Consider the following 12,984-nt stretch of genomic DNA (forward strand, 5'->3'; position numbering starts at 1 on the left):
GAACCGTTTTTTGTCCCAATATTGCACCATGATACAGGTGCCCGTATTTATGTGTGTGTATCAGTGTGCAGGTAATGTGTATGTATTGTGTGTGTATCAGTGTGCAGGTAATGTGTATGTATTGTGTGTGTATCAGTGTGCAGGTAATGTGTATGTATTGTGTGTGTATCAGTGTGCAGGTAATGTGTATGTATTGTGTGTATCAGTGTGCGTATCAGTGTGCAGGTAATGTGTATGTATTGTGTGTGTATCAGTGTGCAGGTAATGTATAGGTATTGTGTGTGTATCAGTGTGCAGGTAATGTGTATGTATTGTGTGTGTATCAGTGTGCAGGTAATGTGTATGTATTGTGTGTGTATCAGTGTGCAGGTAATGTGTATGTATTGTGTGTGTATCAGTGTGCAGGTAATGTGTATGTATTGTGTGTATATCAGTGTGCAGATAATGTACATTAGGTACTGTGTTTATATCAGTGTGCAGATAATGTACATTAGGTACTGTGTGTATATCAGTGTGCAGGTAATGTACATTAGGTACTGTGTGTATATCAGTGTGCAGGTAATGTACATTAGGTACTGTGTGTATATCAGTGTGCAGGTAATGTACATTAGGTACTGTGTGTATATCAGTGTGCAGGTAATGTACATTAGGTACTGTGTTTATATCAGTGTGCAGATAATGTACATTAGGTACTGTGTGTATATCAGTGTGCAGGTAATGTACATTAGGTACTGTGTGTATATCAGTGTGCAGGTAATGTACATTAGGTACTGTGTGTATATCAGTGTGCAGATAATGTACATTAGGTACTGTGTGTATATCAGTGTGCAGATAATGTACATTAGGTACTGTGTTTATATCAGTGTGCAGATAATGTACATTCGGTACTGTGTGTATATCAGTGTGCAGATAATGTACATTCGGTACTGTGTGTATATCAGTGTGCAGATAATGTACATTCGGTACTGTGTGTATATCAGTGTGCAGATAATGTACATTAGGTACTGTGTGTATATCAGTGTGCAGGTAATGTACATTAGGTACTGTGTGTATATCAGTGTGCAGATAATGTACATTCGGTACTGTGTATATATCAGTGTGCAGATAATGTACATTCGGTACTGTGTATATATCAGTGTGCAGGTAATGTACATTCGGTACTGTGTATATCAGTGTGCAGATAATGTACATTAGGTACTGTGTGTATATCAGTGTGCAGATAATGTACATTAGGTACTGTGTGTATATCAGTGTGCAGATAATGTACATTAGGTACTGTGTTTATATCAGTGTGCAGATAATGTACATTAGGTACTGTGTGTATATCAGTGTGCAGATAATGTACATTCGGTACTGTGTATATCAGTGTGCAGATAATGTACATTAGGTACTGTGTGTGTATCAGTGTGCAGGTAATGTATATGTATTGTTGTGTGTATATCAGTGTGCAGGTAATGCACATGTACTGTGTGTGTATCAGTGAATTTGTGTAGTGGTCAAAGGCCATCAGGTGCTGGAATTAGGGGCCAACAGCTATAAATGGCAAATGGCATTACTCAGGCAATTATATTATATAATTTTCAATGTACGTTGCTTTTAAGAGAGAGAGAGAGAGAGATACTGTGTATATGTATGTATGTATATATATGTAAAGTTATGCTAAAAGGAATATATACAGTATATATATATATGAATATATATATATATATATATATATATATATATATATATATAATACTGTATATATTCCTTTTAGCATAACTTTACAGCTGCATCACACAGCTGCGCCTGTTTCCTTATCTAGAAATGCTGCAAACCGCATTGTTTGCGCACCCAAAATTGTGGGAAGAAAAACAAATATTACAATAAACAGGAGGGGGGGGGGAGGGGATTTTTAAGAGTTTACCAACTGTCAGTAGCAATCACACCTGCTTAACTACTGCTCGTTAAAATATAGGGTGTTCATCTTAAAACAGGTCCGCCCTGCCCGGAGAAGAGGAGCAAGTGAGAATAAACAGGCGTTGCCATGGGGACACGCTAATGCAGGCTTTCGGCCTTTATAAAGAAAAAAACGAAAATAGAATTCAACAAGAAAAAAATAAAGGCAAAGTTAGTGATATGCGCATATAAGGGCCGCAGTTTCAGCTCACTTTCAGGGTCATTTGTTGGGGGTGGGAGGGGGGAAGGAGTACCCCTTTGAGGACACAATCTGGTAATGCCTCTGCTTCCTCACATACAAGATATTAAATCGCACAGCCCAATAGGTTTCAGCAGCTGAATGACCATTGCTCAATACGTTCATCACGGGTGCAGACACTGACTCAAACTGAAACTCACGCTAACATCCACTGTAATTACCCATCTACAGTACATAGGTATCTCCCTTGATAGTAACCAGCCTGCCTATACTGTAACGTGGTAAGTCTGCAGATCCCAGCCTTACAGTAGAGAAAACACTGAGCATGTCAACATCTTCCCAGACTTCGGCATTAACCCCTCACTTTCCCTACTCACTATTCTTATACTATGAGTCTATAAGTTATGCAGCAGTGCGCAAACTGGGGTGGCGCGAGACTCTTTCCGGGGGATGGGGGCGGGGGGTGGTTTACAGAAGTCTTCGACAGCCACCTGTGCTGAAGCAGGGATATCCTGAAAACCTGGCCTGTTGGTGTCCCTTGAGGACTGGAGTTGCCCACCCCTGCAGTCTGGCTAGTGCCAAAGCATTGGCTTTCTAATGTTACATAGTTACATAGTAGATGAGGTTGAAAAAAGACGTAGGTCCATCAAGTTCAACCTATGCTAAATTTAGACAACAGATACTTTATCCTATATCTATACTTACTTATTGATCCAGAGGAAGGCAAACAAAAACCCCATTAAAGGGAAAAATTAATTCCTTCCTGACTCCAAGAATTGGCAATCGGATTAATCCCTGGATCAACATCCTTCCCATGTATACTTTATCCCTGTATACCTTTCCCATATAAAAAGATGTCCAACCTTTTTTTGAACAAATCTATTGTATCTGCCATCACAGTCTCCATGGGTAATGAATTCCACATTTTAACTGCCCTTACTGTAAAGAACCCTTTCCTTTGTTGCTGGTGAAATTTCCTTTCCTCCAACCTTAAGGGATGGCCCTGAGTCCTTTGTACTGCCCGTGGGATGAATAGTTCTTTTGAAAGCTCCTTGTTTTGTCCCTGAATATATTTGTATATAGTTATCATATCCCCTCTTAGACTCCTCATTTCTAATGTAAATGTAGCCCTGTATAAAATTGGTGTACATATCTCTTTCTCATGCTGGCAGTAAACCTGGTAGGTATGCAGGAATGCCAGTAGTCATCATGGAGGTTTGCCCTCACACCCTGGTGAGGTGTCATATGTCCCATAGGAAGTGACAACATGCTGTGTGTCCACGGTTAGTGACATCAGAGATGTGCCTGTTCCTAGGTGATATAAGACACAGCACTGCCTAAAGTTAGTCTGTTCAGTTCCTGTTGCTGTGCTGCCTCTGTTCAGTAAGAGGCACATGGAGGTCTGCAACATTGTTGCAGTAGTCTGATGCAGAGCTGTGAGTCTGGCAGCACAAGGCAGACAGAGAAGCTGGTGAATCTCCCTTAGGGGAGAGGTGGAAGCAACTCCATTAGAAACGGAGAAACCTTTCAGAGGGAAGCAGCTGAACAATGGAGGGCTGATTACACCCCATTGTGGAGGGCAGCTGGCCCACCGTACAAATAAAGATATCTCTGATTAACAACACTCGTGTGCAAGTGTGGAGTTATTGCACGGAGAGGAGCACCACAGAGGAGTTCCTCGCCAGGACCATCCCCGAGTGACCGAAGGGACCCTGATGAGGTGGAGGCGCTGCACTGGATCTAGGTAGGACTCAGCACACTACCTCAGCTGCCTGTCTGGGTTGGCAAATCCCCACACACCATCATGCGGGAGACTCAGGAGTCCTGTAGCCAACAGGTGCACCACCAGACACTACACCGTAATGGGGACTGGTTAGACCACAGGGGCCAATGTGAGATTGGGTGGGTCAGGCCGGTCCAGAAAACCCGTTACATTTGGAGGCGCTGCTGAGATGGACCTGTCAACAGGACAGGCTTTTGCTAGGCACACTGGGATACAGGGAGAAGTGTCTGCTGCCACTTTGTGCTGCGTTGGGACGGACCTAGGGGCCTGAAAGGAGTGGGGGGTTTGGAGCCGGGCTATAGCTGTCCTAGTCACCGTGAGGTAGTGCTAGTTGGTAGGATGCCAGAAGGGATAGCCTGTTAACGTGGTCAGGAATCCTGGAGGGGGTCTGCGCTAGGCTGACCAAGATAGGTAGACGCCCAAGTACTGCATGGAAGCCCCAGAGTACTCTAGCCCATTCCAGACCACTTACCGAAGGGAGCACAGACTGGGAGGAAGGAGATACAGCAGACACTGAGAGAGTGAGCCTAGCCTGAGGTAGTGCAACACGAGTCCAGCCTACATTAGGTACACAAGGTGGTGCATCAGGGCAATCTTTATTGTACCGGTGTGGTGGCTGCCCCGCAGAGAGGAGCCCCATGTACGATAACTACTACGAGGGAATGACGACCGCAAGAATGGAGGATCCGCGCGGTGCGGATAGTCCAAAATGGCGACCGGAGGCTGATGGGGAGAGCACACGTGGCGTGCGCCCCACTGAAGAACAAGCTGTTGCTGACATGTCTTTTACAAGCCTGCTCTGGAGTGGAGCGGCAGCTGTGGCCGCACCGTTTTGGTCCTGCCTAGGACCGCAGGGTACTACCCTGGAGGACAGTGTTGAGGACATTGCTGTAACAAGTGGAGAACATAGTGAGAGTGACTGTCAGTCGGCATACAAACAGATGAACGCTACCTCATTCATTGAACAGACTGACAGTGCAACCCAAAATGGCGGTTCCCGCTTCCCCGGGAGACCACGTGGGCCGAGTGCAGAGAATTCTGCAAATGCAAGACTTGCAGGGAGTTGGCCAGGAGTGGTGCCAACGGGGAAACCCCGCCCTGATGGGGGGTATGTCGCGAAAGCTGCAGCCGCACCGTCATGGACAGTGACTCACTCAGCCCCAGTGCTGGGTCACCCGATAAATCTATGGGACCTCCCCCTAATCTCAACCAGGGGGAGTGGTTTCCAATTGTGCCCCGTGGGCATGAATCCGGCGAGCCAAGGAACTGGTGAGCCGACGGCGCAACTACCTGAAGTAGTTCCGGCCGCTGGAGTGGCGTGCAAAAAGGAAGGGTACTTTGCACGCAAGGCAGCTGAAAGAAAACGGCTGGAATTGGCGGCAAAAGAGGAACCCCACCCTGTTGGGGATAAGGGCGCGAAAGCTGTGACCGCGGCCACTAGGACTGAAAGAGGTGCGGCCTTAATTAAAGGACATCCTATCCCTTTGTGGGACCCGCCCATAATCTCAACCAGGGGGAGTGGTTTCCAATTATGCCCCGTGGGCATGAATCCAGCGGAGCAAGGAACTGGTGAGCCGGCCGCACCCTTACAGAATGTAATCCCTGTAATTGGTGCTGCTTGTGAGGGAAAGGATAAAGAGACTGAGCAAATTTGGCCGGGGATGGCGCCAAATAAGGAGTGGTGCTCGGGTGTTGGCGCGAAACCTGAAGCCACGCCCCCCAGGACTGTGAAAAGTTCAGCCCCTGTGCCGGGGCATCCAATTAACTTGTGGGACCCTCCCCAAATATTCAGCAGGGGGAGGGGTCTCTATCTCTGCCAGGCAAGACCCGAGTTGTGTGAGGGAGGAGCTGGGTGTGAGCTTCCTGGCCCACAGTTGCGAGGTGGTGAACAGGAGAGACCATTGTGCAAAGTGTCTCCCGTAACCAGCACAACAAAGAGCGAGATGGACATTGGGGTATATCCCTATTTGTTGCCAGGAGGCTCCCTGGTAGTCAAGGCGGGAGCGGACACAGCCATGCTGACGGCTGAAGCCCCGCGTGCGGCCTGCAATGAACCAGTTGATCCCGGAGAATGGGGATCGCTCCTAATGATCGCAACGGAGCCTAGAGAGAAAGAGGTCTACAACTGCGGTGAGAACCCGGAACCTCACCGTCGGTCCCCTGTGGAAGTGCCACTACTAGCGTCGGAGTCTGCTTCATCGGACGAGGAGCAGGCAAGCCCGACATCGGTGGTGATGCGCCTACCGGCGGACCACTACAGCGGTGCTGCAAAAGAACCAGCACTTACCTGTGTTGCAGCGGAGCGGAGTCTCGAGGTGCCGAGATCGCCTGTGCGGAGACAACCGGAGCGGCGGAGTCCCACGGCCGTGGTGACTTACAGCGCGGAAGGAGGAGAAGATTCCATCCCGAGCCGACGGAGTGGTGAGATACATCCTTACCCTCCCCAGGCGCCGGTGGTGGCAACGGTGGAGGAAGGCCTAGCCCAGGCCCGAGCGGAGCGGAGAGCAGAACCATCACTTTCGGCGGCGGATGTCGTTGTGGAGGAAGAGATCCCGCTTGGGGATCCATCGCAAGATGGCGGAGTATCCGGTTCCGGTGATGACGTCACTTCCGGCGGAGGTAGCGGAACGACCAGAGAGAGAACCACAACGCCTCGGCGATCGGGCAGTGCTTCCCGATCACCTGTGACAACAAAGAGCTGGCAGGCTGCGAGGAGAGCCGAGAAGGGTGAGGCTCAGCCAGCGGTTGTACTCGCAGTGATCCGGGACAATCCAAGGGTAGAGAACGGGTCGGAACCCCGCGGCTGCCGACTGCCTATCCCTATGCCCAACCCCACGCCCTAGATAAAGCCCCTGTCCCAGTCACCTTTTCCCGTGGGTCCACGTCCAGTTTGGGAATGTCGGGAGGGCCCCAGGAAACCGGTGAGGAACGGACTGGGGAGAGACTGAACAGTTACGCTTCAGAGGGGGGTTCCAGGGGTGGAGGGCAACTGGGTAAGGCATCGGTGGACCGGTAGGTGCCTAATGTACCCGATTCGGCAGAGGAAAAGGTACCGGGATCATACCCATGGTCTAGGCCTCTTTCATCAAGGACCTCTGGGGTATCTTCTTGGGGGGGATACAGAGGAAGGGGACTCAATAGAGTCAGAGAAAGGTAAAGAAACCCGGTGGTGGGCCCCATTATTTGAGGGCTATGTGGCCTGGATGGATCGTACGCGATTCCTTATCTTAAGGGAGGATATAGTGGATTACTGGTGGGCAGTAGGAGAGTTCACACCCGCGCAGAGGGAAAGGGAGCTACAAGAGAGGTGGTTCAAAATTGAGCGCAAGGAAATAGAGCCCATGGGTCCTGACATCCTATCAGACCCAGTAGACCCTGATGAGCCCCTATCATGGGTACTGCCCGGACGGGCAGGGAATGCTGAGCTAACCCGGTGTAGCCGGGCCCAGAGGGCCATTATTGCCAAATACAAGGCGTCCCACGGGTTGGAGTACCCGTATGTCCCTGATCCCCTTATGGAGGAGAGTGAGGCAGAGGATAGGGGATATGGTACTGATGAGGAGGAAGGATCAGGGGAAGAAGATTGGGATCCTGGCGGGTTAGATGAGAAGTGTCACCCAGAGGGTTACAGCATTGCTGTTTTAAGCCCAGTGGACCATGCTGTGCGCAAGCCACCGTAAGAGGGTATGGTAGTACCACTAATGGATACTCCATCAGGGAGTAATCCGGGTTATGACACATCTACGTTAGGATGTATCTGTTATTATGTTATGATGAAGAGATATGTGTGTAATGTGTATTGTTGTGTTTTGCAGTGCTACCTGAAGGAAGGTTCCGCAAATTTAGATCCCAGCCGGGACGTTGGGTTCCACCAGGGACATTGGGTTCCACCAGGGGGAGAATGTAGCCCTGTATAAAATTGGTGTACATATCTCTTTCTCATGCTGGCAGTAAACCTGGTAGGTATGCAGGAATGCCAGTAGTCATCATGGAGGTTTGCCCTCACACCCTGGTGAGGTGTCATATGTCCCATAGGAAGTGACAACATGCTGTGTGTCCACGGTTAGTGACATCAGAGATGTGCCTGTTCCTAGGTGATATAAGACACAGCACTGCCTAAAGTTAGTCTGTTCAGTTCCTGTTGCTGTGCTGCCTCTGTTCAGTAAGAGGCACATGGAGGTCTGCAACATTGTTGCAGTAGTCTGATGCAGAGCTGTGAGTCTGGCAGCACAAGGCAGACAGAGAAGCTGGTGAATCTCCCTTAGGGGAGAGGTGGAAGCAACTCCATTAGAAACGGAGGAACCTTTCAGAGGGAAGCAGCTGAACAATGGAGGGCTGATTACACCCCATTGTGGAGGGCAGCTGGCCCACCGTACAAATAAAGATGTCTCTGATTAACAACACTCGTGTGCAAGTGTGGAGTTATTGCACTGAGAGGAGCACCACAGAGGAGTTCCTCGCCAGAACCATCCCCGAGTGACCGAAGGGACCCTGATGAGGTGGAGGCGCTGCACTGGATCTAGGTAGGATTCAGCACACTACCTGAGCTGCCTGTCTGGGTTGGCAAATCCCCACACACCATCATGCGGGAGACTCAGGAGTCCTGTAGCCAACAGGTGCACCACCAGACACTACACCGTAATGGGGACTGGTTAGACCACAGGGGCCAATGTGAGATTGGGTGGGTCAGGCCGGTCCAGAAAACCCGTTACATAAATAAATCTAATTTAGCTAGCCTCTCCTCATAAGTTAGATTGTCCATCCCCTTTATTAATTTGGTGGCTCACCTCTGCACTCTCTCTAGTTCCATAATGTCTTTTTTTAGGATTGGTGCCCAAAATTGTACTCCATATTCAAGGCGTGGTCTTACTAATGCATTGTAAAGGGGCATAATTATGTTTACTTCCCTTCCATCCATTGCCCGTTTGATGCAAGATAAGATCTTGTTTGCCTTTGCAGCTACTGCATGACATTGGGCACTATTGCTAAGCCTGCTGTCTACAAGCACTCCTAAATCCTTCTCAATCAAGGATTCCCCCAATATATCTCCATTTAATTTGTAAGTCGCCTTTTTATTCTTGCATCCCAAATGCATAACCTTACATTTATCTGTATTAAACCTCGTCTGCCATTTACCTGCCCACGTTTCCAGTCTCTCCAAGTTCTTCTGAAGAGAAATTACATCCTGCATCCTTACATTCTATTACCTTACACAATTTAGTATCATCAGCAAAGATGGAGACTTTGCTCTCAATGTCAACCTCAAGGTCATTAATAAACAAGTTAAAAAGCAGGGGTCCCAGTACCGATCCCTGAGGTACTCCACTCACGACTTTAGCCCAACCTGAAAAAGTTCCATTTATACCAGTTTTCAATCCAGGTGCATATATTATTACTGAGTCCAATTTTCTTTATTTTGTACACCAACCTCTTGTGTGAAACCGTATCAAAAGCCTTTGCAAAATGGAAGTAGACCACATCAACTGCATTACCGTAGTCTCCATTCTTACTTACCTCCTCAAAGAAACAAATAAGGTTAGATTGGCGTGATCTATCCTTCATAAATCCATGCTGACTATTACTAATAATTTTGTTTTCCATTAGGTATTCCTGAATATTATCTCGTATTACACTACCGACACACTTTATCACACTGCGGCCAGATCCGCAAGCCGGGAGATTTCCCGGCTTGCTAGTGGCCGCCCCATGACGCGCGGTCACGCGTCTTCGGGAGCGTGCGCCCCCTGCACGCGCGTCCAGGGGCTCCCCGAGGGAGCCCTGGTGTCCCGCGACCGCGGGACAGCGGCAGGGGGTTCCGGGGGACCCGGCGGACCCGGCAGCGGTAGGGAGGGCGCCCCGATCGGAGGGCGCTCTTCCGCTGCTTCGGCGCGCGCCGTCACTCGGGCGCGCGCCAGGCTACTGCTGCGGCCAAGAACGGGCAAATGCTCGAATAAACTTGGCCGCAGCAGTAAACCTTCAAGTAGTTTCCCTACTATTGAAGTCAGGCTTACAGGTCTGTAATTTCCCGGTTGTGATCTAGCTCCCTTTTAAAATATAGGCACCACATCTGCTTTACGCCAATCTTGTGGTACTGAGCCTGTGGAAATGGAGTCCTTGAATATTAAATATAATGGTTTTGCTATTACTGAGCTTAACTCCTTGAGAACTCTTGTGCATCGGTAAAGTATTTCCCTTCTGCTTGGTGAGCCTGACGTCCTCCATTTTGTTTACACTTTCTTCCTGCCGGTAGACCAGGGATGGCTGGGGGCTGGCACCTTCAACACTTAGTTTCTTTCTTTTTGTATGGGTGTGTACAGAATATATATTGGTTTGCTTGACAGTGGATTTTCCTTGTTACTATTTTATACGTGGACAGTACACGAGCTCTGAACACTATACTCTCCTCTATTGCTGGAAAGAAGCAAATCGTTGCTCTCAAACAGGACGAAGCATCAATAGTAAAAGACTGTGCACTTATCATAAAGAGAGTTGTATGTATATCTTTATTTATATAGCGCCCACAATGTACTTGGTGCTTTACAAAAAAACAATACAGTACAGGGAATTATAATACAATAAGTGCAACAAGGTCAGACAATAGGAAAGGAAATCCATGCCCCAGAGAGCTTACAATCTGAGTGGTATGTTGGGAGACTTACAGAGACAGCAGGTGAGGGAATAAGTGCAGTAGATGGCATGGCTTGGCCTCAATGGCAGGTAGGGAGTGTCTGTGGGTGTGTGACAGTAACCACGAGTCCAGGCTCTTGGGATACTTCATTTAAGAGGTGAGTTTTAAGGTGGGGAGAGACAGTGCTTGGCGTATACAGAGTGTGAGGGAGTTCCACAGGTAAGGGGCCATGAGGGGAAAAGGGTTTATGGCGAGAGAGAGCAGTAGAGGTGAAAGGGGTGGAAAGGGGACAGTTAAGATTAGAGCGCAGGAGATATGTAGGGAGGAGCCAATGAGTGGAGAACCTTGAAGGAAAGGAGAACTTTGTAGGTGATCGGAAATTTGATGCGAAGCCAGGAGAGCAATTTAAGGAGATGAGCAGAGATTGCTTTGGGAGAAAGTGAAATTATTCTAGCTGCCATATTTTGGATAGATTGCAAGGGAGAAAGCTGTGAGGCAGGGAGGCCTGTTAGCAGTATGTTACACTAATCCAGACGGGAGAGGATAAGGGAATGCATTAGAGTTTTAGCAGTAGGTTGACAGAGGAAAGGGCCGATCTTGGCAATATTATGGAGGAAGAAGCGATGGATTTTGCCCGTGCACTGATTGTGAATGCAGAAGAAAAGGGAAGAGCCAAATGTCATTCCTAGGCAACGTGTTTTGGCGACAAGATAGATGGTAGTACCATTTACTGTGATGGAAAAGGGGGATATTAGGCCAGATTTAGGGGGACATTTGAGGAGCTCAGTTTTAGACATACTAAGTTTAAGGCGGCAGAGTACCATCCATGAGGATATAGCCATGAGGCAATCCGAGACTTGGGGCTGGATTGCAGGAGTGAGGGTCGGGGTGGATAGATATATCTGTGTAATATCTGCATAGAGATGATACCTAAGGCCAAAAGAGTTGATGAGGTCACCAAGTGATAGTTTGTAGAGAGAGAAGAAAAGGTCCCAGAACAGAGCCCTGAGGTACACCAACAGACAGATCAACAGGAGACAAAGACATGTTAGCAATACAGACAGAATGTGCGATGAGAGAGGTAAGATGAGAACCAGGATAGGGCTTTGTTGCGGATACCAAGAGAGTTTAGAATATGAACGAGAAGAGTGATCGTCAGTATCAAAAGCAGCAGAGAGATCGAGTAGGATTAGTAGGGAAAAGTGACCTTGGGATTTTGCTTCATGTGGATCATTGGATAGTTTAGTAAGCATAGTCTCTGTTGAGTGAGCTGCACAAAAGCCAGATTGTAATGTGTCCAGGAGGGAATGAGAATGAAGGAAGTTGATTATACGGGAGAACACGAGACGTTCTATCAATTTGGAGGCAAACGGCAGGAGCAATACAGGGCGGTAGTTAGTAAGGCATGCATTGTCTAGGTTGTTTTTGAGAATAGGTGTGACCACTGCATGGTTAAAGGAGGAGGGAAAAGAGCTGGAGGTCAGGGAGGAATTAAAAATGTGGGTGAGAGTGAGGACTAAGACAGGAGAATGAGATCTGAAAAGGTGATCAAGAGGGCATGTGGTGGACGGAGAAAAGACAATCAGTTTTGAAGCTTCCAACTCTGTAACAGGAGAAAAGGAGTCGAGTGGTAGAAGGAGGTTTAGGTAGAAGCATAGAGGAGGGGGAAGGTGCAGAAGGAATCTCCTTGTGGATAGCCTCTACCTTGCCTTTAAAGTAGTCAGCAAATACTTGAGTAGAAGTGAAAGCAGGATGGGAAGTGGGAGGATAATGTCAGAGTAGGGAGTCAAATACAGAGAAAAATGAGTGAGAAAAAGTAGGGTTGTTTGGCCTTTGAGAGAGCAGAGTTAAAACGGGAGAGGAGAAATTTATAGTGTAGAAAATCAGACAGAGTGTGAGATTGCTGATTTCCTCCATAGGCATTCAGAGGAGCGAGTGCGTGTGAAGGGAGCGTGTTTGTGAATTTAACCAAGGCCGTGGGTTCGAGGATCAGGTGTGCCGGAGCCAAGAAGGGGCATATAGATCGAGAGGAGAGGATAGAGTTGACAAGATTGTCAGTTTCAGAGTAAGAAGAGAGGTTAGCATTAAGGGTAGATGTTAGAGCAGAGAGGTCAATGGAGCGAAGGTCTCGATAGTAGCAAGTAGAACAGATAAGAGGGGGTGAGGGGAATGAGTGGTGGGAAAGATAGGAGGTAATGGTCAGAGAGTAGAAAGGGAGATAGAGAAATCAGAAAGGGAACAGTTTTTTAGTAAAGACCAGGTCTAAGTAGTGACCATCCTTGTGAGTGCAATCCTTGTGAGTGCTAGAATTGGTCCATTGGTGAATGCCAAATGAGGAGCTTAAAGAGAGAAGGTGAGATGCCCAAGAGACTGAGGGATCATCAATATGACAGCTGAAGTCTCCCAAGTAAAAGGAGAGTAGAGTCAGAGGAGAGA

At 48.0% G+C, this 12,984-nt stretch overlaps 1 protein-coding gene across 1 annotated transcript in view; it reads left to right on the plus strand.

The window, feature by feature from the left end:
- LOC142496790 (uncharacterized) overlaps nt 1–9,633 on the plus strand; it is a 10,151-nt gene extending 518 nt beyond the window's left edge. Inside the window, exon 2 of the mRNA XM_075603732.1 lies at nt 1,977–9,633. Coding sequence (XP_075459847.1) covers nt 4,559–6,763 — 2,205 coding nt within the window. The 5' untranslated portion in view covers nt 1,977–4,558 and the 3' untranslated portion in view covers nt 6,764–9,633. The remainder of the gene's footprint in view (nt 1–1,976) is intronic.
- Nucleotides 9,634–12,984: the final 3,351 nt, after the last annotated feature.

This window comes from Ascaphus truei, chromosome 6, assembly GCF_040206685.1.
Source record: "Ascaphus truei isolate aAscTru1 chromosome 6, aAscTru1.hap1, whole genome shotgun sequence".
Taxonomy (NCBI): Eukaryota; Metazoa; Chordata; class Amphibia; order Anura; family Ascaphidae; genus Ascaphus; species Ascaphus truei.